The sequence below is a fragment of the Pan troglodytes genome, chromosome 5 (assembly GCF_028858775.2).
Source record: "Pan troglodytes isolate AG18354 chromosome 5, NHGRI_mPanTro3-v2.0_pri, whole genome shotgun sequence".
NCBI classification, from domain to species: Eukaryota; Metazoa; Chordata; class Mammalia; order Primates; family Hominidae; genus Pan; species Pan troglodytes.
In genome coordinates, this window is record NC_072403.2 from 117,035,355 (window position 1) to 117,061,285 (window position 25,931).

The 25,931-nt window shown below is 39.3% G+C and overlaps 1 protein-coding gene and 1 non-coding gene across 5 annotated transcripts in view; one reads left to right on the plus strand and one right to left on the minus strand.

Annotated features, from left to right (window-relative positions):
• Positions 1–12,437, minus strand: part of BVES (blood vessel epicardial substance) — a 36,101-nt gene extending 23,664 nt beyond the window's left edge. Inside the window, exons 1-4 of one of the 2 annotated variants that reach the window (XM_001143515.8) lie at positions 12,174–12,437; positions 8,570–8,806; positions 4,600–4,724; positions 607–794 (exon numbers count right to left, since the gene is read on the minus strand). In XM_001143515.8, the coding sequence (XP_001143515.2) occupies positions 607–794; positions 4,600–4,724; positions 8,570–8,795 (539 nt within the window). In that variant the 5' untranslated portion in view covers positions 8,796–8,806; positions 12,174–12,437. Of the gene's footprint in view, positions 1–606; positions 795–4,599; positions 4,725–8,569; positions 8,807–11,797 lie in introns of both variants that reach the window. The other variant, XM_527578.8, reaches the window with a different exon arrangement.
• LOC737815 (uncharacterized) overlaps positions 12,430–25,931 on the plus strand; it is a 31,849-nt gene continuing 18,347 nt past the window's right edge. The window contains exons 1-3 of one of the 3 annotated variants that reach the window (XR_001718609.4): positions 12,430–12,537; positions 12,975–13,129; positions 22,465–22,569. This is a non-coding gene — a transcript (uncharacterized LOC737815). The remainder of the gene's footprint in view (positions 12,538–12,974; positions 13,130–22,464; positions 22,570–25,931) is intronic. The other 2 variants (XR_680929.5, XR_001718610.4) reach the window with 2 other exon arrangements.

Sequence of the window (25,931 nt, forward strand, 5' to 3'; positions counted from 1 at the left end):
TAACTAAAAGCACTTCTTGAGGCACAAGTATTTCAAAAAATAACGTTAGAAAAAGAAAAAAACAGTGTCCAGTATTGAGCCAGAGGTATGCTGTCTAGTGGTTACTATTGCTCTTCTAACAGAAGTGACCATATAATCTGTAACTCTAGCTGGCACACTTCTGAGAGGGAAAGAGGTGTTATTAATAACAATGCCAGCACAACAGAGACTGACTCTCTCCCCAAATGGCTGATATTCCTAGAAGTTGTATTTTTGTGATATTCAAGACAAATTAACTCTGGAGCATGCATAAGCTTTTTGAATTTCAATGTCTAATTTAAATCCACTACAATTTTGACTCATATTTTTAATAAAACGTCAAAAATGGTTAAAATACTTGCAATTGAAATCCTGACATCAAGATTCAGAGCAGTACACTCAACCTGGCTTTAACATGTTGCTCTATAGCATTGTAAAGTATAGTTGTAGCAAAAAATTCCACCAACAACAAACTCTGTGACTGCTTTCTCCATTCATTGGCAACATTTCCTCCCATTCACTTCCTTCCCAGAGGCCATGAAAAGATTAAAGGTAAACTAGGAATTTTGATTTCCACAGAACACTTACTTTCCCCTCAAGAGAATACTCAGACGGTCATCAACTGAGGTTTTATCCTCTGCAGCATAAGTTTGGCCCTTTTTCAAGGTTTGGATCATGCAAAACTGTCCAGTTAGTCTTCTGAACAAATCTGGAGGCACACGGAGTGGTTCAAACAATCGCCGGTAGATGCCACTGAGTTCCTTTTCAATCTTTACCTGAAATGCAGCAATGACTAGATGCTTCACCAATGCAGCAGCAATCCCAAAACACTGACTTCTGTGGTCTAAATATGGTTTTGATAATTAACAAATCTTTGATATATACCATCACCCTTCTGTATTTAGGCCAATAGAATCTTACACAGCAAGTGAAATGGTGATAGAAGTTTATACTTCAGATGCTAAAAGGGTATGGTTAGGTCATGTGAGGTGGTTCATGCCTGTAATTCTGGCACTTTGGGAGGCTGAGGTGGGAGAAGCACTTGAGCCCAAGAGTTTGAGAGCAGCCTGGGTAACACAGTGAGGCTCTATCTCTACTTAAAAAGAAAAAGGTCAGGTGCGGTGGTCACGCCTGTAATCCCAGCACTTTCAGTGGTCACGCCTGTAATCCCAGCACTTTGGAAGGCCGAGGCGGGTGGATCTTCTGAGGTCAGGAGTTCGAGACCAGCCTGACCAACATGGTGAAACCCCCATCTCTACTAAAAGTACAAGAAATTAGCTGGGCGTGGTGGCATGCACCTGTAATCTCAGCTACTCAGGAGGCTGAGGCTGGTGAATTGCTTGAACCCGGGAGGTGGAGGTTGCAGTGAGCTGAGATTGCTCCATTGCACTCTAGCTTGGGCAACAAGAGCGAAACTTGGTATCAAAAAATAAAATAAAAATAAAAATAAAAAAAAGAAAGAAAAGAAAAGAAAGAAAAAGAAAAAGAAAAAAAATTAGTACCTATAGTCCTGCGTACTTGGGAGGCTGAGGTGGGAGGATTACTTGAGCCCAGAAGTTTGAGACTGCAGTGAACTATGATTGCACCATTGCACTCCAGCCTGGGCAACAGAGTAACACTGTCTCAAAAAAAAAAAAAAAAAAAATCAAAAAACTTCTGCAGTTAAACTGAACTCAGAGCATAAGGGGAAGATCCGCACTATTCATCATAACCTCTTCCTATTAGCTATAATGCAACTGTTTAGGTTTTCAATGTTGTCACAACATTCATCTTCCCAATCTTAGCACCTTCTATAAATAACAGAAAACCTTTTCTGTGAAACCTTTTGTTTCACACACAAAAAAATTTACTAACTTTTAAATATGGCAGCAAGAAAATAAACACAAAATAGGAATCAATGAGGAAACAAATTTACAAAGGTAACACATACATTAAGCATTTTATCTCCATGTAATTACTTAATGCACCAATATAGAAAAACAAATATGCACAGCTGCAATCACTGCTTCACATTTATATACTCTCAAGTAAAGTGAAGGAAAAATAAAAGGGTGTAAAAGAGTTTTAGTGTAGAAGTTTCATCGTAAGCTAAAATGAACTCTGTAAAATGGAGAACCCACTGGCAAATAAGGCTGGCTACTGGAGGAAGAGAAAAACAAAATGGCTTAATCATTTCTGTTGTCAGATTCTCCAAAGCCCAGGTCATGCCCCATCTTTGGGCCCAGCATTAGTCTCTGGAAGTCATACTAATTGGGTGGATGGAAAACCATACTGCACTGTATCTCTGGCAGGCACGATACGAAGCCTATAGACCCGGATCATGACAGCTGCTCCAACCGATGTCACTATAGCATTTGCAGTGCTCCTACTTGTCCTGCTGTTTCATTTTGAGGAAAATCCAGCATTCATATTTTTCAAAAAAGTAGATTTATAGTATGAGAAGAAACAAAAGCACAGACACTAAGCGATTTACCTATTTGGTGCTATGATCATATCAGCAACTTCTGAACCTTACATTTTGGGGTTCCAGCAAGTTCTGACATTCAGAAAATGCAATCATTATCTACCTCCTCTACTCCAAAGCTCTATTAATGAGCATTTAATATCATTTATTCATGATCTGCTCATCCCGTAACTCTCAGATCAAGCCCTTTTTATGTATTTATTTTTTGGAGATGGAGTCTCGCTCTGTTGCCTGTGCTGGAGTGCAGTGGTGTGATCATAGCTCACTGCAGTCTCAAACTCCTGGGTTCCAGTGATCCTCCCGAGAAGCTGGGACTACAGGTGTGTGCTACCGCATCCAGCTGATTTTTAAATTTTTTGTAGAGACAGGGTCTATGTTGCACAGGCTGGTCTCGAACTCCTGGGCTCAAGAGATCTTCCAACATAGGCCTCCCAAAGTGCTGGGATTACAGGCATGAGCTATGGCGCCCAGCCTCATGCAGCCCTCTTAATTCTTTTCCTCTCTCTTTTTTTTTTGAGACAAAAGTGTTGCTCTGTCACCCAGGCTGGAGTACAGTGGCACAATCTCGGCTCACTGCAACCTCCGCCTCCTGGGTTCAAGCGATTCTTGTGCCTCAGCCTCTGAGTAGCTGGGACTACAGGTGTGCACTACCATGCCAGCTAATTTTTGTATTTTTTAGTAGAGACAGAGTTTCGCCATGTTGGCCAGACTGGTCTTAAACTCCTGACCTCAGATGACCCACCCGCCTCGGCTTCCCGAAGTGTTGGGATTACAGGCGTGAGCCACTGCACCTGGCCTAATACTTTTCCTCTTCGAAAGCATTTACTCATCAAAGGTTTTTTTGAGCACCTACTGTGTGCCAATAATGGTTAACATGAAAAGTGGATACAACAATAAGTGTGTTAGATTATTGTTTCCAATTATTCACTGCTCCCAACCTCTGTAAGAGGACTGTACACCCCCTTACTCCACCCCATGCCCCATATTATCAAACTGGGCCATGTCACTTGTTTTTGCCAATGAAATATGAACAGAAACAATATATGTCCCTTTTGAGCAAAAGTTTTAAGAGACATTGGGTGTTTCTCTTTTGTTCTCCAGTACTTTTTCTTCTGCCATGAGAATGCATGGTCCAAATATAGAACCTGCTGCTTCAGCACAGACCCTTAAATGAATGAGATGCATAGAACAGAATCACAGCTGACACATAGCTGCCAGAGTCAAGATACAAGGTGGGTGAGAAAAAAAGCCCATTTGCTGTTATATATCATTGAGATTTATTACATAGCATAACCTGGAAAAAACTGAATATTACAGTAAAACAACACAGACTGACTCACTATGTTTAGATGAGGTTACAATCTAGTTGAATGCCTATTATATATCATCTGCATCATTCAAATTAGAATCTTCTATGAATCATCTTGTTTTCTGATAGTTTTCTACATGCAAATCTGGCCCCAAACGTAAGATTAAGGCAAGCATTATATCTTTTACTTTACTGAATGTTTGTTTGTGCTTAGGAAAGTCAGTAGATATATATGGGGTGATTTCTAGGACCCCTGCTGTTTTCCTACTCTTTCTATTCTTGGTATGATCAACAAATACAAGATAAATCAGAGTTGAAAAGAAAAAGTTAAAGACTGGTGTTTTGGTAGTAACCCACCAAATACGGTGACTTCCTTAAATGAATATTTTGGGCATTAGAAAAATATACAGTTATTACACTAAAAAATAGCATGAACTATTTGTAAATCATTAGAATGTTTAAGAAGTTGCCTATTAGTAAGTAATTTTATAACTGGGCAATGATATTTCCAGGTTAACATCTGAATATCAACATAAAAAATCAAGTAATATGACTTAAAAAGGAAAATATTATTCATGTTCTCTCATATGCTAATGATTTTTAAAGTTTTAAAAACTCATTTGTAGAACAAGTTTCGTGGTACTAAAATGTTTCACTTTCAGGCATATGTAAACAGAAAGCCTAAACTTCAGAGAAATTATATTAAAGTGACTAAATATGCTAGATGCTTACTCTTAACTCTGAACAAAGTACCTTTCAAAGTTTTAGCTTTAAAAACACTTCCTTATTAATTAATTTTAGTAATTACCGGTCTCTTCTTGTATAAAAGATATGACAGATGCAAAATGTTGACACCCAAGAACACAGAGTTCCAGATCATTATATCCAAGGCACATCGGTAGAGAGTGGCCCAGACGATATAAAGGGTACATCCTGTTGAAGAGCAAAGTTAACATGTTAGATAATCTAGAAGAGCCTAAGCGGGGAGCTTAATAAATTTGATATCCTCTATATATACAGTAGTCCTCCCTTTTCTGAAGGTGATACTTTGCAAGACCCCCAGTGAACGCCTGAAACCATGGATAGTATACAACTCTATAAACACTATGTTTTATTGATCTGATACCCAAGACAGCTAATAAGCAATCACTGGGTGGGTAACACAGATAGTGGGGATAAGTTGGACAAAGGGATGATTCACATCCCAGGCAAGACACAGCAGAACACTGCAAGATTTCATCGCACTATTCAGAATGTCTTGCAATTTAAAATGTATGAATTCTTTATTCTTGGTATTTTCCATTTAATATTATTGGACTGTCGTTGACCACAGAAAGTGAATCCATGGATGTGGGGACTACTGTAAATCAAACACATTTTAGAACTACCTAAGCCAAATATCACATTGTTTCATTTTGTTTTTTGTCCAGTGACCAAAAAATCCCAAATATATGCTTTGTTGAATAAAATCTGTATTAAAAATATATAGGAAATACAAAGTATAAAAAATATTTTTAAAGGGGAAAAATCCATAATTCTACTACTTAAAGAAAGCCATTAAATATCAAATAATTTAATTCTGCCTTACAGTTTTCATACAGTTTTACCTGATGGCAAACCTAGCACACATACAATTTTAAAATCTCCTTTTTGACTTATTCCAGTGATTTTCCCATTTCATTAAACTCTTTGCAAGCATAGTTTTAAAAGACTGCAACTGATTAAACCATAATTTATTTAACCATCCCCCTACTGCCGGAAACACAATATTTTGAGGGTATAATTTTTGACAAGTGGAAAAAAAATTTTATACATACAAATTTTTCTGTATTTGTGATTGTTTACTTAGTCTGGATTACCTGAAGGTGAATCTAGGGAATGAACTTTATAGTTTTTTACAATATTGAAGAATTGTTTTCCAAAAGGTTTGTACAAATTTGCAATCCTACTAGTTAGAAATGCCAATATCAAGTTGTCAGTATAGTCATGTGTCACTTAATGACAGGGATATATTCTGAGAAACATTTCGTTAGATGATTTTGTTGCTGTGTGAACATCAGAGAGTATACGTACATAAACCCAGATGGCATAGTCTACTACACTATAGGGTATAAACCAATAAAGTACAGCTTGTTACTGTATTGAATATTGAATACTGCAGGCAATTATAACACAATGGTGAGTATTTGTATATCTAAATATATCTAAACATGGAAACGGTGAACATGTGGTACCATATTATGGGACCACTTTCGTTATACGATGCATAACTGTATTATAAAATGTGAAAACTCCTAATTTGATAGTGAGGAATTATGTATACTTTATTTTGCATTTCCATGATTACTGGTGAGCCTGCATATTTTACCAAAATGTTTTAGCCATCTGAATTTTCCCTTGGTGATTATCCATTTATCTCTGAGAATCTTCCTGTGTTTTCTTATTGATTCTCTTACCTTATATAAAATATCCCCAGTTTCTTTTGATCAATTTTATGATAGGAGAGTTAATACAGTATATACATTTAAAATAAAACTATCATGAAGATATAAATCATTGACACACGCATACTCACAAAAGCTAACCACCCACTTTAAAAGTTACTCACTTGCAATTTTTTATTTCATAAGAATGATTTGAGGCACCTGAATAAAGCCCAAAATGTAAAAATTTAAATATTCTTTAAGTAATATTTCATAGCAAATAGTGAAGCAATTTAAAATATTTTAATTTAAAGGAGACAAGGTATATAATGAGAGGATAGAGAAAAACTGGAGGACCTGAATTATAGTCCTGGTTTGGCCATTTTTTCTCCATCTTAATTTTGGATGGGTCGTTTTACTTGTCTAGGTTTCACTTTTTAAAATTTTTTTTTCTTTTTTGAGACAGGGTCTTGCTCTGTCGCCCAGGCTGGAGTGCAACAGCCTCGACATCCCAGGCTCAAGCCGTCCTCCCACCTCAGTCTCCCAAATAGCTGGGACCACAGATGCATGCCACCATGCCTAGCTAATTTTTAAATGTTTTGTAGACAGAGGGTCTCACTACATTGCCCAGGCTGGTTTTGAACTCCTGGCTTCAAGAGATACTCTCACTTCAGCCTCTCAAAGTGCTAGGACTACAGGCGTTAGCCACTATGCCTGGCCTAGATTTCTCTTTTTGCATTTACAGAATAAAGTGTTAGATTTGATAATATCTTTGGTTCATTCCACCTCCAAAACTCTGTCTTAAAATTCATAATTGATGTTTGCTTTTTTATAGGGTACGGTATTTTTTTTTCCATTCAACTCCCTGTTCCTACTGCTGTAATCCTCACCTTACTCACAGGTCACACAGCCACAGAGGTCCCACAAGCTTCTACTAACCTTCCAGCCTCTTTTTCCTTGTCATTTATCACTTTTTTTTTTTTTTTTGAGGCAGAGTCTAGCTCTGTCACCAGGTTGGAGTGCAGTGGCACAATCTTGGCTCACTGCAACCTCTGTCTCCGGGGTTCAAGCAATTCTCCTGCCTCAGCCTCCCGAGTAGTTGGGATTACAAGCGCCTGCCACCATGCCTGGCTAATTTTTGTACTTTTAGTAGAGACAAGGTTTCACCATGTTGGCCAAGCTGGTCTCGAACTCCTGACCTCAGGTAATCCACCCACCTCGGCCTCCCACAGTGCTGGGATTACAGGCGTGAGCCACTGTGCCCAGCCCATTTATATTTTTAAGCACAATGCACTACTCTACGTTCACCCCAATATGCTCAATTTCCTTCTCTTCTGTGTTCTTTGTTTGGATACTATACCCATTTACTCAGATAAATCCTGCTCATCTTCCAAAATCCAGGTCCCATGTCACCTCCTCAGTGGGACCCTGCTCTGCCCTCCTACTAAGCCTATCACCTTCTCCGTGTCCCCCTGGATAATGGGTGCACACCTGCATCCCAGCATCCGATACGCCATACTGGGATTGCCCATCTGTTTCTCCACCAGCCCCCACAAGAGTGTCTTTCTCAAGGATGAAGACGGCCTTCCTCAGTCTTTGTCTGGACACATCACAGGTGCTAAAAAATGCACCTGAATAAATGGGCCATCAGGGAAATAATCACATAGAGAATAATTTGTCAAGAATCACTGGCTAATATAACAGATTCAATTGTTTTAATATTCTGATGTGAATCAATTTAACTTGCTTCATCAGGGTTACTGGGACCAAAAAAAAATTTGTTTTATTTGAACTACTGTATCTGGTAATTGTTTTTGTTCCCAATGTTTCTTTACTGCCCACAGCAAATATCTTTTCAAGTAATGATAGTTAAAACTATACAGTACTTACTATGGGCAGGCAATATTCCAAGTTAAATATATATATGACACACATTTAATTCACAACAACTTTGGGAGCTGGTATTATTTTTACCCTTATCTGATACATGAGGAAACTGAGGCAGTAGAAAGATTAAATCACTTGCCCAAGTTACAGTTGACAAGAATTAGAACCAGGATTTGAATCACACAATTTGGCTTTAAAGTTCATACTCTTACACATGAGTGAATGTTTTGGTATCTGGAAAACCTAAACAACATATGAAAGCACATATAAACAAAGTAAGTAAGGGAGAGATATGGCATGTGAAGGCCTATGCTCTAAGCTAATTGATATACTGCTAATTCATTAACAAAGACTTACATTTTTTGGCTTGCTATGGGCCTGACAAAGAATACTCTGAAGCTCTCAATGTAAAGCCCATCTTATGTCAGTTACAGAAAAGTTACATAAAATATCAGTTAGGTATCTTACCTAGAGTTAACATTCCCCTAAGAAATATCATATGAAGGTGAAGAGTAGTTGGAATAACCAACCCAACTGCAAAACAAATATTTGCTACATGAAAAACCAGATGATGTATCTCTCTCCAGTTTTCACAAGTGGTCTTATTGGAAGGCACAGGTATGATACTTTCTAACGCAGGTGTAAAACCTATGGCAGTTGATTCTCTCAATGGGCTGGACTCTGTATAATTCATTTTGAAAATTCCTGTAAAAACAAGTAAACAAAAGTAAAATCATAAAAATGGCAATTGTATCTTTTTACCTTCATAGGTATTATACCAAAATTATTTCTGTGAATTAAATAGACTTCTCTAGTGCTTATGAATTAGACAGACCCAGATTCAAATCCAACTCTGTCACATATTAAATGTATTCAGTTCCTTACCTGTTAAAGGATGATAATAATACTTCATTTGCCTTATGATCAAATGAAATAAAATACATAAAATACTTAGCATAGTGCAAAATTATTCCCTCATAGGCACATATATACGTATAAAGACTTGTAGGGAAGGGAGGAGTGAGGGAATTAGTCTTTAAGATAATCACCAATGTTCATAAACCATGGTAATTACAAAGTTATTTAGTCTAGTCTTCCATCAAATTCCCACTGGTGACTGAATCCAAACACAGGAAAAATAACTAGAAAACTAATTATTTGAATACTTAAAAAAATATGAATACCCTCACATCTATTTAGGATATTTAGAAGGCTCTATTTTTATACCACCATTAAATCACTGTATCATACATACATAATACATTATCATATATGCAAATAATATATAGCCATATAAACATTTATATATACACAGAGAGATACAACATGAAACTTTTATTGTCTTATTTAAATCTCTACTTTATTTCCCATAATAATTCTACCTGGTAGCATATCACAAATTTAAAAGTAGTAAACTTCCAGTTTACTTATACATATGAAAATCCATAGCAAGTACATTTAAAGAATATACATTTTACACATGCTTATATAAAACCATTTCCTATGTTACCTGTCTTCGGTCTCCGGTCCTTAAAAAACACTCTATTATTAATTGCACAAATTTGGTCCTTGCCAAACACTGTGTAGGTCTACAGATTATATGAATTATTCTGTTTCAGCAAAATTCCAAATGGGGACCCTAAATACATTTAAATTTAGAAATATGTATTTCTTTCAAAATAAGGTCATGCAATTAATCTTACTCTTCTACTGCTTGTTCTTAACATACTAAAGGTTTTAGGTAGTAGAATAATTAATTGGTACAAAATGGGTATTTTGAAAGGATGTTAACAGACAAATGTGAAAGAATTCCACAGCTTAAAAGATGATAAAAAACAAGCACACCAATTTACAAATTGTGAATGAAATGATCAAGTCAACTGAAGATCTTTTTACATAATTCTGAAATAGCTCATAAATATAATAGTAATAGTTGACTTAGATATTGATTTGCTACAAAAAGGAAAGAAACAAAAATTCACCTATTTTCCAAATGTCTGAAATCAGCAAATATATAAGCCTATCAGGATGGCGGGGGGGAAGATCATTATTTTAATAACTCCATTTATACAAAGTTTGCTTTTCAAGGCCAAACGAGAATGAATCTCGTAACTTCTGCAGGACAGAGAATGATATGAGGTATCCTCTATCACTCATAACCCAACATCACCTACCCTAGCATTACATAGGTTAATAATAACTATCATTTCGACAGCACTGTAGAATGTACCTACACTCCCATTGTCCTGTTTGTCCTCTAGGAGGCAGGGACAATGTTTATTCATCTATGTACTTCCAAGGCCTAGCCTCTGTAGAGAAGGCCACTGAGACGGGGATGAAAGCCACTCTGAAGGAACGTCAACCTGATAAACACTTTCAGAAATCACTGTTCCGTCTCCCCAGATCTCAGTAATAAAGCCAGAGGAGTGCCTAGCCTTCCTGAGGTTGAGTGAGGTTCTACACCACAAGCCACCAGGGTGCTACATAAGCCAGGGAAAGCCACTTCTGCTCCTCGGGTCTGTTTCTTCCTTGGAATAGGGAAAACTTTAATAGCCTATGGTTCTATAATACACATTTACATAATCAATCTATCAATACATGTTGCCCCTCGAGTTCACCCAATTTCACCTGTATTGCCTATTAATCCACTATAATTCAATATCAGGCTTTTACAAGTTCTTAAAGTGACACTAGAAGTACCAATTTCTGGTCCAAGAAAAATGACAGGAAAACTACAATTATGACCCAAGAACCAGAAAATATTATTAGCAGTTTTTAGAAGGTACGGTCATCCTAAACATGTTTTGACGCACGACACCTTATTAAAGAGAGAGAGAGATAGATATATGTATCTATATGTCTATATAATTGTCTATTGTGAAATGCCAGTTACCTATTGTCGAAAATATTTATCAGATCAGTTTACTTTGATTACCACTTAATCGTTAAGTGGCTTACACTTAACAATTCTTATACAGAGAATAGGTGGAAAGAGAAAGGTTAGACTGCTAAATTGGTAAACTTTTCAGATTAATTTTGACTAAATCAAGAGAAATTATTTTTCCCTCATCAGATCATCAAAGTTGAAGTCCTTAAATTACCTATACTAGTTAAGTTTTGTTTATCGTTTTTCAAATAGGTGATTGTAGGGCTAAATAGCTAAATGTTGAAACTAACATTAAACCTCTACCAAACTAAAAAAATGAAAAAGATAACTGCAAACGAGCGTCTTGCTAGTCGAGTTAATTCATTCTGTAATTCTAACCGAATCTTCGCACATCTCCCGAATGGCAAATGGCATTACATTGCTAAGAGTCTTTTCGCACTTATTCATGCTTCAAAGCAGGCAGTTTCTGGGACTTGTCTGGCCAACAACCCGTTCCCAAAGGCTCGGGGAAGGAGGTTGCGGGTGGGTGGCGCGGACTTCGGGTCCCCAGCCATCGGCGCTCTTCCGGGGCCCTCTGACCTCGCTCCTTAAAGGAGGAGGGTCCGTGGCAACAGTCCTCCTCGGCCAGGCGCTCTCGGGACGCGGGGGTGAGGAGTGAGCGCCGTGGCCCACCCTACTCTCCGAGCGGGGACGGAGTGGGCGACACCGCGCGCCCGGCTGCACGCAGGCTCTGCGCGGCTCGAGGCGGCCCTACAGGGGGCGAGGAGGAACCCCGGAGACTCGGCGGAGAGAGCAGAGACGGAGCTCACCAAGGGGCTTGCCGCCGCAGAGCGCGGGAGCCGGCACTCGGTGGGGCCGAGGGCCCGGGGACGCTGGGGCTGCCTGACCTGAGCGGCGGCCGCTGACCGTTGAGGGTCTCTGTGGCCGCAGCGCCCAGACCCGGGGAGAAGGGCGGCCTCCAAGGGCCGGGAGCCCCTCGAGGGCGCGGCCAGCGAGGAGGGACAGAGGGCGGCGCCCCCGGCTGCCCGGGCGCGTAGAACAAGCAGCTGCCGCCAGGGCCGACAAAGTTGCTCCCCGAGGGGCTGAGATCCAACTTTCGCTTCCCGATTTAGCCAGGGGAGCGCGAGGCCGCACACAACCCGGCGCGGGGGGAAAGCCGGCTGCAGCTGCGCCTCCCATCCTTACCCGGCTGGTCCCTGGCGGGGAGCCTGGGCAGCGCTGACCAAAGTTCGGAGCGGCAGCTTCGGGGCGCGGGACGCGGGGCACACGGACTCAGCTGCTCGACGGGAGCCCGACGCGCGCTTCTCGGCGGGTCGGCGGGTCCGGAAGCTCCGCTGCCCGGGCCGGGTCCCCAAGCCCGCAGCCGCTTTGACTAAAATAGGCATCGCGACGGCGGCGGCAGGCGGCGGCGGCCAGGGCTGGGGCCGCACCGCGCACGCGCATGCGCCCGCCGCCCCGCGCCCCCCGGCGGGCGGAGCCCGGCGCCGCGGCCAGGATTTCCCACCTCGCTCCCGCGACTCCGCTGCGGGTCTGCACACCCGAGGACTCGGTTTGAAACGCCCGCTTATTTATTTTCTTGTCGCCTCGCTACAAGATTCTATCCTTGTTTGGGCATGAGTGGGGGGCGGCAGTCTCGTGGGACCGGCGGCATTCGTCGTTCCTCCTCACGGGGATAATTCGAGAAGTGCGGTCCGGGTAGGGAGAGAAATCAGGAGAGAAAATGAGAAAGAGAATCCTCGTTTCCCCTCAAAGTTGGACGACCCACTCGTATATCTCCTTTTTGGGAGATTCGCCCGTAACTCAGCACAAACAGGGAATAGCCCGGAAAGCGCGCGAGTTCCCGTCCGATTGTGGCGGGGGAGGCTGAACGTTTGGTCCACACGGGTGCAGGACGCGGGGGTCAGGCCTCCTGCTGCGGAAGAAGAGGGGGAAGAGGCCGCGCGGGAGGGACTTCTGACACGCGCCACTGTTTTTGTTTTCAAACAGGGGTACTTAACCGAAACTAGCAATCCCAGGCGGTACAAGGCCCTCCATCGTAGGCAAAGCACTACCTGAATGTAGATTTGGGGCCATACGTTGGAAAATAAGACATGAGAGTATGCTCCGATCAACTTTTACTGTTTACTGGACAACTATTTTGGGTAAGAAAAGCAAGGAAACTTAATAAAGAATTGGCGTTGTTGGGAGTTGTCTTGTAGGACAATAGAGGAAGGTTAGATGGGTACCCAGTTTCCACCAAAAGTGTCTCATTATAGGTTAAAATTGGCATCAGTTATTAGATTATGAGATCGTTCATGCATGTGAAATGTGATCTCAATATAAAAAATACCACCACCGATTGTGTGAAGGTACATTATAAAGAGTACCTGGAGGTGCACACTGGACAAGTCTCTGGTTGAAGAGATGGTGCAGCCTAGTAAGAAAGAGCATGGGCCTTGATGTCACACAAGCCGGGTTTGAATACTCCCTCTCCTACCAGTTTACTGTGTGACCTTGGAGAAGTTACCTAGCCCTTCTGTGCCTCAGTTTCCTTTTTGGAACATGGGGATGATGATGATGATGATAATAATTATGATAATTGTACCTGCACTTCATAGTATAGTTTTGAGGACTAAATGGTGTAATTATATATAAGGGTCTTAAAATGGTGTTTGGGACATAAGTTCTATGTATATATATTGTATTTATAAAACTCCTTTTCTAATACGTCTGAACTTTCCTATAACCATAAAAGATTACTTTTTGAGATTACTTCTTTAGAGTCTGTTTCTTTCTAGATGCTCTGCCAGGCTTTTTTTTTTTGAGGCAGAGTTTCGCTCTTGTTGCCCAAGCTGGAGTGCAATGGCGCGATCTGGGCGCACTGCAACCTCCGTCCCCCGGGTTCAAGCGATTCTCCTGCCTCAGCCTCCCCAGTAGCTGGGATTACAGGTGTGCGCACGTCCCTGCCAGCTGTTTTGATAGCTACCACTAAATACATTTTAAGGTGTGGGTATACATGTGTGCGTAAAGACTTAACTACACAGATGTTCACTGGAGGGTGAGTTATAATAATGAATATTGGAAATAGCCTAAATTCTAACCACAGGGGACTAAGTAAATTATAGAACATCCAGACAGTCTTGTTTATGAAAGAGCATGGGCCTTGATGTCACACAAGCTGGGTTTGAATCCCCCCTCTCCTACCAGTTTAAACAGCCATTAAAAATAAAAAACATAGAAACAGACTCTATGTTTAAACAACCATTAAAAATAATTTCTAGAAAGATATTATAGACATCATAATAACGTCTACTAATTATATAAAGCAAGCTATGCCCCCAAAACCCCAGCCCACTGCCTGTTTTTGTATACCCATTTTTACATTTTTTATGGTTGGAAAAAATCAGAAGAAGAATATTTCATGATATGTGAACATTATATAAAATTCAAATTCAGTGTCCATAAAGTTTTATTGGAACCCAGTCACGTTCATTTTTATGGCTGCTTTCATGCTGCCAATGCGGCTTTGATTAGTTACAAGAGAAACCTTATGGCCCACAAAGCCTAAAATGTTTACTCTCTGGCTCTACAGAAGAAGCTTACTGACGCCTCACATAGAGTATACTTTGTGTCAGGCAGTGTTATAAGTAACTTAGATATATTGTCACCTATTACACACCCACTCCTTACCTTCAGGATAGGATACCTGTAAGGCATGTAGATCTTATAAAGCTTGCACATTTTTATGAAAAGAGCACTGAATTAGTTATCATAAGATTTGAGTTCTAGCCTTTCACAGAGTCTGTGTTTTCTTTGAGTCTGTGTTCTATAGGAAGTGAAGATTGGAAAAAACCTAATCCCCTCACTATAACCCATCTAGGATTGAAACCGTTATTTATAATGAGTATCTTACTGTATTTTAATTTCTTATCCCAGTTGTATGAATAGTAGCTTTATAAAATTCAAAGCGAGAATTGTAGACACATAGCCCAGGATATGGGAATGCCTTAAGCTCCCTGGTCTCCTCCTGCTGGCCACAGAAAGGTCAGATTGAAAGCTTCCGAGTGCTATTTTGAAAGTTAATATGAAGCAAGGAGCTAATTTGCACATACGTGTAGAATGAAAAGGGTAAGAAGCATGAATAACAAAATACAAGGCAGTCTGTCTCCTCTGTAAAAACTCTGGCTAGTGTTAGATTGACATAATTATTTTTACCTTTATTTCTCTATAGGCATCCTAGTCTACTTTTACCAGTTGGATAAAACCTTAATGAGACTTCAAAGTTCAGATAGAATAAGTTTTGTGAAAATAAAACAAGATCTGAGGGAGTCACTTGTTTTAAAAGTACACATATATTGGGAGGCTGAAGTGGGCGGATCACCTAAGGTCAGGAGTTCTAGCCAACATGGTGAAACCCCATTTCTACTAAAAATACAAAAATTAGCCCGGTGTGGTGGTACATGCCTGTAATCCAGCTACTCTGGAGGCTAAGGGACAGGAATCGCTTGAACCCGGGAGGCAGAGGTTGCGATCAGCCGAGATCACACCACTGCACTCCAGCCTGGGCAATAGAGTGAGACTCTGTCTCAAACAAAAAACAAAAAAACAAGTACTCACATAACAGTAAGTAGCATTATATTCCTTATCTACAAATCTGCCCATGGTATACATCAGTGTAGACTTTATTTCAACTGTTATTACTAATTGCATGGAGACTATAGCAGTTTCTGATACATTCTCATAGCAGACAGTTCTGGTCACGACTGGTTTCTGAACCCACATTCCTCTCATTAATTGTTGCATTAACTTTTTCACTGACCAGTTTGACAACCAGCCTCACTGATTGTTTTTACATTTCTTTTGATTTTTAAAAAATTAATGGACTTTTTTAAAGAGCAGTTCAAGTTTACAGATGACTGAGCAGATAGTCTCCCTCATGATTAACACCTTGCATTAGTGTGGTATGTGTGTCACAAAGGGAGAACTCAAATTGATCCATCATTATTAACAAAGGTCTGTAGTTTACGGTTCACTCTTCATGTTGTAGATTCTGCAGGTTTTGCCAAATGTATAATGTCATGTATCCACCATTACAGTATCATACAGAACAATCTCAATATACTGTGCTGCAGTTCTTCATCCCTCTGTCTATCCTCCTCCCACACCCCTGGCAACTACTGATCTTTTTACTGTCTTCATAGTTTTGCCTTTTCCAAAATATCCTATTGTTGGCATTATATAATGTATTGCCTTTTCAGATTGGCTTCTTTCACTAAGCAGTATGCATTAAGTTTCTTCCATGCCTTTTCTTTTTTTAATGTGATGTATGTATATATTGTGAAATGATTACCACAATCAAATTAGTTGACACATCCATCACCTCAGATAGTTACCATTTTTATGTGTGTAGTGAGAACATGTAAGATCTACTCTCTTAGCAAATTCAGTTATAAAATAAAGTATAGCTAACTAGAGTCACTACTCCATACATTGGATCCCCAGAGCTTATTCATCTTATAACTGGAAGTTTGTACCCTTTGACCACCTTCTCCCCAGTTTTCCCACCCTTCAGCCCCTGGTAACTGTATTCTCTGTTTCTGTGAGTTCAACTTTTTTAGATTCCATGCATAAGTGAGGTCATACAACATTTGTCTATCTCTTTCTGACTTATTTCACTTAGTGTAAGCCCTGCATTTTTATTCATGTTACAAATGAAAGAATTTCCTTCTTTTATGGCTGGATAATATTTCATTGTGTACATATGCCATATTTTCTTTATCCATTCCTTCCTCAGTGGACACTTACATTGTTTCCCTGTCTTAGCTGTTGTTAATATTGCTGCAATGAACATGGGAGTGCAGACATCTCTTTGAGATACTGATTTTATTTCCTTCAATATATACCTAGAATTCGGCTTGCTGGATCATATGGTAATTATATTTTTAATTTTTCGGGGAACCTCCATACTGTTTTCCATAATGGCTATACCAGTGTACACTCCCACCAACAATGCACAGGGGCTCCCTTTTCTTCATATTCTGGCCAATACTTGTTACCTCTTGTCTTTTTGATAGTAGCCATTCTAACAGGTGTGAGGTGATTATCTCATTGTAGTTTTGATTTGCATTTCCTTGATGATAGTAATGGTGAACACCTTTTCGTGTGTCTGTTAGCCATTTGTATGTCTTTGGAAAAATGTCTATTGAGGTCCTTTACCTATTATTTATTTATTTATTGCTGTTGAGTTATATGAGTTTCTTACATATTTTGGATATTAACCCCTTATCAGAGATATGGTTTGCAAATATTTTCTCCCATTCCATAAGTTGCCTTTTCATTTTGTTGATTGTTTCCTTTGCTGTGCAGAAGCCTTTAAGTTTGATGGAATCCCACTTGTTTGTTTTTGCTTTTGGTATCATATCCAAAAAGTCATGGCCAAGACCAATGTCAAGAATACTTTTTCTTACATTTTCTTCTAGTGGTTTTATGGTTTCATTTAAGTCTTTAATCCATTCAGAGTTAATTTTTGTGAATGGTATAAGATAAGGGTCCAATAATCAGTCTTCCCAAAACAATTTATTAAAGATACTGTCTTTCCCCCATTGTATATTTTTGGTGCTGTCATCAAAAATTACTTAATCATAAACACATGGACTCATTTCTGGGCTATTCTGTTTCATTGGTCTAGACGTGTGATTTTATGCTGGTACCATTGTTCTGATTACTGCAGGTTTGTAATACAGCTTGAAATCAGGAAATGTGATGCCCCTAGCTTTGTTCTTCTTTCTCAAGATTGCTTTGGCTATTTGGGGTTTTTGTTTGTTTGTTTGTTTGTTTCTTTTGAGATGGAGTCTCACTGTGTTGGCTAGGCTGGAGTGCAGTGGCACAGTCTCCGCTCACTGCAAACTCTGCCTCCAGGGTTGAAGTGATTCTCCTGCCCTAGCCTCCCAAGTAGCTGGTATTACAGGTGCCCACCACCATGCCTGGCTAAGTTTTGTATTTTTAGTAGAGACGCGGTTTCTCCACGTTGGCCAGGCTGGTCTCGAACTCCTGACTGCAAGTGATCCACCCACCTCGGCCTCCCAAAGTGCTGGAAGGGATTACAGGCGTGAGCCACAGCGCCTGGCCTGTTTGGGGCCTTTTGTAGTTCCATGCGAATTTTAGGATTTTTTTTCTATTTTTGTGAAAAATGCCATTGGAATTTTGATAGAAAATGCATTGAGTTTATAGATTACTCTTGGTAGTATAGACATTTTAACAATATTAATTCTTCCGAACCATGAACGTAGGACATATTTTCACTTATTTGTGTCTTCTTCAATTTATTTCATCAATGTTTTATACTTTTAGTGTATAGGTCTTTCATGTTCTTGGTTAAATGAATTGCTAAATATTTTATTGTTTTGATGCTGTTGTCAATGAGATTGCTACTTCATTTCAGGTAGGTTGTTATTCATATACAGAAATACAACTGGTTTTCACATGTTGATATTATATCCTTTAATTTTACTGAATGTGCTTATTAGTTCTAATAATTTTTGGTGGAGTATACAGGGTTTTTATATATAAGATCATGTCTTCTGCAAATATACAATTTTACTTCTTCCTATCTGATTTGGAAGGCTTTTATTTCTTTTTCTGCCCCAGCGAGGACTTTCAGTACTGTCTTAAATAGAAGACAAGACACTCTCATCTTGTTCCTGACTTCAGCTTTTCCTTTTTCTTTTTCTTTGTTTTTTTGAGACGAGGTCTTGCTGTATTGCCCAGTCTAGTATGCAGTGGCATGATCATAGCTCACTGTGGCCTTGAACTCTGGGTTCAAGTAATCCTCTTCTCTCAGCCTCCTGAGTAACTGCAACTATAGCTGTGTGCTGCCACAGCCCGCTAATTGTCATATTTTTTTAGAGACAGGTCTCACTGCTCACTGTGTTGGCCAGGCTGGTCTCAAACTCCTGGCCTCAAGTGATCTTCCCACATCGGCTTCCCAAAGTGTTGGAATTACAAGCGTGAGCCACCATGCCCAGTCAGCTTTCAGCCTTCACCATTGAGTATGATGTTAGCTGTGGGCTTGTGATATATGGCCTTTATTGTGTTGCGGAACATTCCTTTTGAGAGTTTTTATCATGAAAGGATGTTGAATTTTGTCAAACGTTTTTCCACAGATACTGAGATGATCATCATATGGTGTTTGTATTTCACTCTGTCAGTGTGGTGTATCATATTTATTTATTTGTATATGTTGAACTATCCTTGCATCCCAGGGATAAATCCCCCTTGATCATGGTGTGTGAAATCTTTAATGTGTTGTTGAATTTAGTTTGCTAGTATTTTGTTGAGGATTTTTGCATCTATGTTCATTGAGGATATTGGCCTGTAATTTTCTTTTCTTGTGGTGTCCTTATCTGGCTTTGGTATGAGGGTAATTCTGGGCCCATAAAACGTGTTTGGAAGTGTTCTCTCCTCTTCAGCTTTCTGGAAGACTTTGAGAAAGACTGACGTTAAATTAAAAGTTAAAGATTGAAGCTTTAAATATTTGGTAGAACTCACTAGTGAAGCCATTTGGTCCTTTACTTTTCTCGTTGAGTCTTTTTATTACTATTCATTCTCCTCACCATTGTTGGTCTGTTCAGATTTTCTATTACTTATGATTTAGTTTTGGTAGGTTGTCTGTTTCTAGTTGTTTATTTATTTCTTTTAGGTTACCCAATTGTGGCCATATAATTGTTCATAGTAGTGTCTTGTGATCTTTTCTATTTCTGTGGTATCAATTGTAACCTTCATGTCTTTTTGAGTCTTAATAGCCCATATCTTTTTATTACTGGATGTACCACGGTTCATTTATCCATTTACCATTTTAAGGACATCTTGGTTTCTTCCAGTTTTGGCAAATTATGTCTAAACATATATAAACATTGGTGTGGAGTTTTTTGTGTACACATATTTTCAACTCATTTGGGTAAATACCTAGGATCATATGGTAAGACTGTGTTTAGGTTTGTAAGAAAACTTCCAAACTGTCTTCCAAAGTGGCTGCACCATTTTGCAATCTCACTAGCAATGAATGACAGTTCCTGTTGCTTCACATCTGTACTAACATTTAATACTATCATTTTTTTGTAGGGTGGGGTGGGGAGTTCTAGCCATTCTAATAGATGTGTTTTTTACTTTATAAATTGATTCAATTACTTAATTTGTTCAAAATAACCAAACAGGTTATGCACTCAACAGGTCTATATTTTTGCTAGATGGAAAACTGGAAACAACATCTCAAAGCAAAGGGCTTAAACTTTTGTATTATTGTTTTGCAAGTCCCGCCGTCTAAAAAATGCAGTGTCCAGATACTGTTAATGTTAAATTCAGGGAGAAGCTCCCTAAAGTCATGTAACAGTTTAATCATTGGACAATAAACTTTCACCAAAAGGCTTCACAGCTCCTAAAAGAAATGACACACAGGCTGGGCGTGGTAGCTCATGCCTGTGACCCCAGCACTTTAGGAGGCTGAGGCAGGCCGTTTGCTTGAGCCCAAAAGTTTGAGACCAGCTTGGGTAACATGGCAAAACCCTGTCTCTACAAATGGGCCATCATGGCGACTTGGCGCCTGTAGTCTCAGCTACTCCAGAAGCTGAGGCGGGAGGATCCCTTGAGCCTGGGAGGTAGAGGCTGTAGTGAGCTGTGATCACATAACTGCACTCCAGCAAGGGCGACAGAGCAAGACCCTGTCTCAAATCAAGCAAACAAACAAAACAAAATTTAAAAAACACACACACGGCTGGGCACGGTGGCTCACATCTGTAATCCCAGCACTTTGGGAGGCCGAGGCGGGTGGATCACGAGGTCAAGAGATTGAGACCATCCTGGCCAACATGGTGAAACCCTGTCTCTACTAAAAATACAAAATTAGTTGGGCATGGTGGCTTACGCCTGTAGTCCCAGCTACTCGGGAGGCCGAGGCAGGAGAATTGCTTGAACCTGGGAGACAGAGGTTGCAGTGAGCTGAGATCGCGCCACTGTATTCCAGCCTGGCGGCAGAGCGAGACTCGGTCTAAAAAAAAAAACAAAAACAAAAACCCACACACACAACACCAAAATTTTAAAAAGTGACCCCGAACTTTAAGAAGATAGTGAATTATGAAGGCAGTTCAAAGAGTGGTAGCTTTGGAATTAGCAGCTGGATTTGAACAATGGTTTTACATTTAATAGGCTGTATGTGTATTCAGATAATTATCTCTTCTGAGCCTCAATTTACTTGTCTATAAAACTGGGAAAATAACTCATAGTTACCAAGATGATTTTGACTTTTAGAGATTATGTTTTTTAAAATGCCTAGCATCTAGTTCTTGGTAGCATAATTGCATATCTCTTGTATGCCCCTAATAGTGCCCTGCACATGGTTCACAATTCATAAAAATTATTTGAATTCTAGTTTAATTGTTTAATGGAAATGAATTTGAATCATCAAAATTCCCTAGTCTGAAGAAATAGTTGAACTATCCTATGAACACATGAAGTAGCTAAAATGTAGTTTCATTTTTCTCTATATTTGCCAGTTTTAAATAGATGGAATACAGAATACACAAGGTATTTTAAATGAAACTTGCTTATACATTATAAGAATTTGATGCATGCTAAAATTTCCAGTAGTTTGGGATTTCCCTGGAATAGCTAGCAGATCACAAGGTCAGGAGAACGAGACCATCCTGGCTAACACTGTGAAACCCCGTCTCTACTAAAAATACAAAAAATTATCTGGGCGTGGTGGCGGGCACCTGTAGTCCCAGCTGCTCGGGAGGCTGAGGCAGGAAAATGGTGTGAACTCAGGAGGCGGAGCTTGCAGTGAGCTGAGATCATGCCACTGCACTTCAGCCTGGGCAACACAGCGAGACTCCATCTCAAAAAAAAAAAAGATACTGGCTTCAAAAGCAAACTCATGAAATATGCAACAGTCTAGATTGTATAAACTGGGCAGTTGGCAGAGCTAAGTTACAGTAATTCACCATCTTGGGGTTGGCAGAAATGTGCATACAGTAACTATATTGTCAAAAACCAGAGGCCTGATCTTCCCTCTGTCTATTCTTTTTCACATAGCTTTTCTTCTAAAAGAGAAGAATTACATTTGTTAATATTTGTTTTAAATATTAATAATAACAAACAAAGGCCACAGATGAAGCATTTCATAGGGTTTCCTAATCCTTTTGGAAATTGTTTCAAAGAGAAGGAAATTATTGTAAGTAAGCAGGCCTAACAAAATCGTGTTTTAAATAAAAAAGGTAAGTATGAAAAGAGGATCAGAGAAGTGACCCTGAATTCCACTCAATTCTCTAAGAAGCTTCAACCTGTAACCAGAAGGATTCAATCTCTGGGCCAGATAGGATCCTCAAAACAAAACTGGATCAGGGGCCTAGGTAGATACCCCAAGAAGAGCAGATTCAAATGTCTGGCGCCATCTATAGTGACAACCTCTCTTGTCTTTTGTTCTTTCCCTGTTGGGAACTTCTAGGAATTTGCAGACCTATAAAGCCCATCTATAAATCTCAAGCATGTCCACTTTCAGAGAAGAGAAATGCCAACAACCATTTAGTCTCTGAGGACAACACTTTTAAAGGTACTATTTTATTTAGTGTGTAAACAACTTCTTTATATGAGGTATTTAGTGGTTAGAAAGGAAAACTTGTTAAAGGTAGAAAAATAACTTTTGGCAATTTTTAATAGTATGTAATTTAGTGGTATAGATAAGATTTTGATTGATTGAAAGTGAAGCTATAGGCTGGGCACAGTGGCTCACACCTGTAATCCCAGCACTTTGGGAGGCCGAGGCGGGTGGATCACCTGAGGTCAGGAGTTCAAGACCAGCCTGGCCAACATGGTGAAAGCCAGTCTCTACTAAAAATACAAAAATTAGCCAGGTGTGGTGGCAGACGCCTATAATCCCAGCTACTCAGGAGGCTGAGGCAGAAGAATTGCTGAACCCAGGAGGCAGAGGTTGCAGTGAGCTGAGATCTTACCACTGCACTCCACCCTGGGTGACAAAGCGAGACTCTGTCTCAAAAAAAAAAAAAAAAAAAAAGTGAAGCCATGTAAGGACTTTTAATCTTTATCTGGTGAAAGCAGAACTTTCAATTATCATAGAGTTTCTACTATGTGACATAGAGTTCTGTATCATTCTTTTAAACAATTACTCCTCCAAAAAGGCTGGTTTGGGAGGCAAATAGGAGGCCTGATAATAGCCAGCCAAGTAATTTGACATAAGGCTAGAAACAAAAACCCAAAGCAGCACATCATAAAGATGGAATAATAAAATAAAAGTTGGGAATAATGATGCTGCCATCCGGTGTTAATTGATGTGCAAAAGCACTCAGTTCCCAGGAGAAAAGAATTATTTAAATGCAAATTTGTATTATTAGTACTACTTAAATTGTTGTAATAAATTCATGAAAATAAGACACCTCTCTAGTTTAATACATATATAAAACCTAATAAAATATTTATGAGCCACATCCAGCAGTTTTAGCATTTTGCATAAAAAATTGGTAAACATGATGAAACATTTCTCTAATCCAAGATCAAACATATTTGATATAATTTAGAACCACACAAAGTGATTGCAAATGCTATTTAGTTTGAAAACTATAGGGCACCCTCACACATTCCCCTGAAAGAACAAAAAGATCATGCTTTGAAAAAGAGATTTTAGAGCCATTGAATCTCTTTTTAGAGTATGGGAAGAATAGAAGTACTTTGGACAGAGCAGTTTCTGACAGAAGATGATTTGGGTTTATACGAGATATACAGAACTATTATGCAGTTTTACTGCATGCCACAACATAGAATTTCTTAATATCTTTCAGCCACACTAAGTCATCGGAGTAGAAGTGTATGAATATATTATAAACTCAGAAAATGGCATCTAAAAGCAATAGAGTATTACAGTGTGAATCAGGAAATTTTTCATGTTTTGAAGGTTTCAAATGACTTGGTTTAATAAATAAATAAAACTTGTAATACCTAGAAAATTGATGTTGAATGGGAAAAATAAAATATTGCTATTAATGACTTGGCATTCAGTACTTACATTATTGATGACTTAACATGCTGGCATGTGATTCCCAGCTGTTTTAAGGTGACGCTACAGATGTGTGATTCCCTAGAGCCATTTTTCTCTATCTCTGTTATGGCCTTTATTACTTGCTACCTTTTACATATTTATGTAAAAGTCTTTTTCTCCCTCCAGGTCAAAAGTTTCTGGAGGATAAGAAGTGTATCTGATTTATCTTTCATATCTCCGTGGTGCTTAGCACATGATTTACATATATTTGGAACTCGGTAAATTCTCCAATAGAACAAACAGTAAATCTTTTTAAAAATCGTGTTTTACAACTTAAATTATTATGAATGGGGAAAACAGTAGAAGAAATGTATACCAATATGTTAATAGAAATTGGGTTAGGATAGTGGAATGATTGTCTTTTCTTTTTTCTATTCTAACTTGTTTATAATACATTATTTTTCTAATAGAATAAATAACAAAGTGACACTTAATATTCTACCAGGTCATATTACTTTATTAGAATTATGGTGACGTCTCACCATGACAGTGACACCCCACCCCACAGCCCACCCTCATACTCCCCATCACCAGCGTCCTCTCCTCCCCTGTCCTGTCTAGCTGATTAATGATGGAACAGGAACAACTCGAAAAAGATACGTTTGGAAGGAGTGGAAAGAGCTGGTGGAGCAGAGGGAAGGTTTAACCCTGAGATTCATTCAGAATTCATTCATTCATTCAGAAACACTCAGTGGTCTGATAGGTGGGAAATGCTCGGGGTCAGACCGTAGCAATAGGGGAAGAATGCAGAGGCCTCCAAGTCAGAGGCAGCAGCAGAGCCAACCACACTCTAGGTGCCATCAGCCCAGATACCCAGAGACCAACTACCCAAGCAACATTGCATTCGATCCAGGGAGGAATTAGGAGTTCAAGATCACCCTGGGCAACATAGCGAGACCCCATCTCTTAAAAAAAATATTAGCTGGGTGTAGTGGCACATACCATGGTAGTTGCAGCTACTAGGGAGGCTGAGGTGGGAGGGTCTCTTGAGCCTGGGAGTTCTAGGCTGCAGTGAGCCGGGTCGTGCCACTGCACTCCAGCCTGGGTGATGGAGTGAGACCTCATTGCAAAAATAAATAGAATTTAAAAAATAAAATATAATAACTGCCTAAAATGGAAAGAAACATCTTTTTAAAACATTTAAAAATTGTTATGGGTACATAATAGTTGTATATATTTATGGGGTACATGTGACATTTTGATACAGGCATACAATGTGTAATGATCAAGTAAGGGTAATTGGAGTACCTGTCACCTCAAGCATTTATCATTTTTTTGTATTGGGAACATTATAATTCCACTCTTTTGGTTATTAAAAATATGCAATAATTTATTGTTAACTATAGTCACCCTATTTATTGTGCTACCGAATACTAGATCTTACTCATTCTATCTAATTGTATTTTTGTATCCATTAATGATTCCACTTCATATCCCCTTTACCGACTACCCTTCTCAGTATCTAGTATCCATCATTCTACTTTATATTTCCATGAATTCAGTTTTTTTTCAGCTCCCACAAATGAGTGAGAACATGCAATATTTGTCTCTCTGTACCTGGCTTATTTCACTTAAAATATTGTCCTCCAGTTTCATCCATGTCGTTGCAAATGACAGTATTTCATTATTTTCTGTGGCTGAAAATTTTGTCTATATACCACATTTTCTTTATCCATTCATCTGTTGATGGACACTTATGTTGATTCCATATCTTCGCTATTGTGAATAGTGCTGCAGTAAACATGGGAGAGCAGATTCTCTTCGATATACTGATTTCCTTTCTTCTGGACGTATACCCAGCAGTGGGATTGCTGGATCATATGTTACTTCTATTTTTAATTTTTTGTGGAACTACCATACTG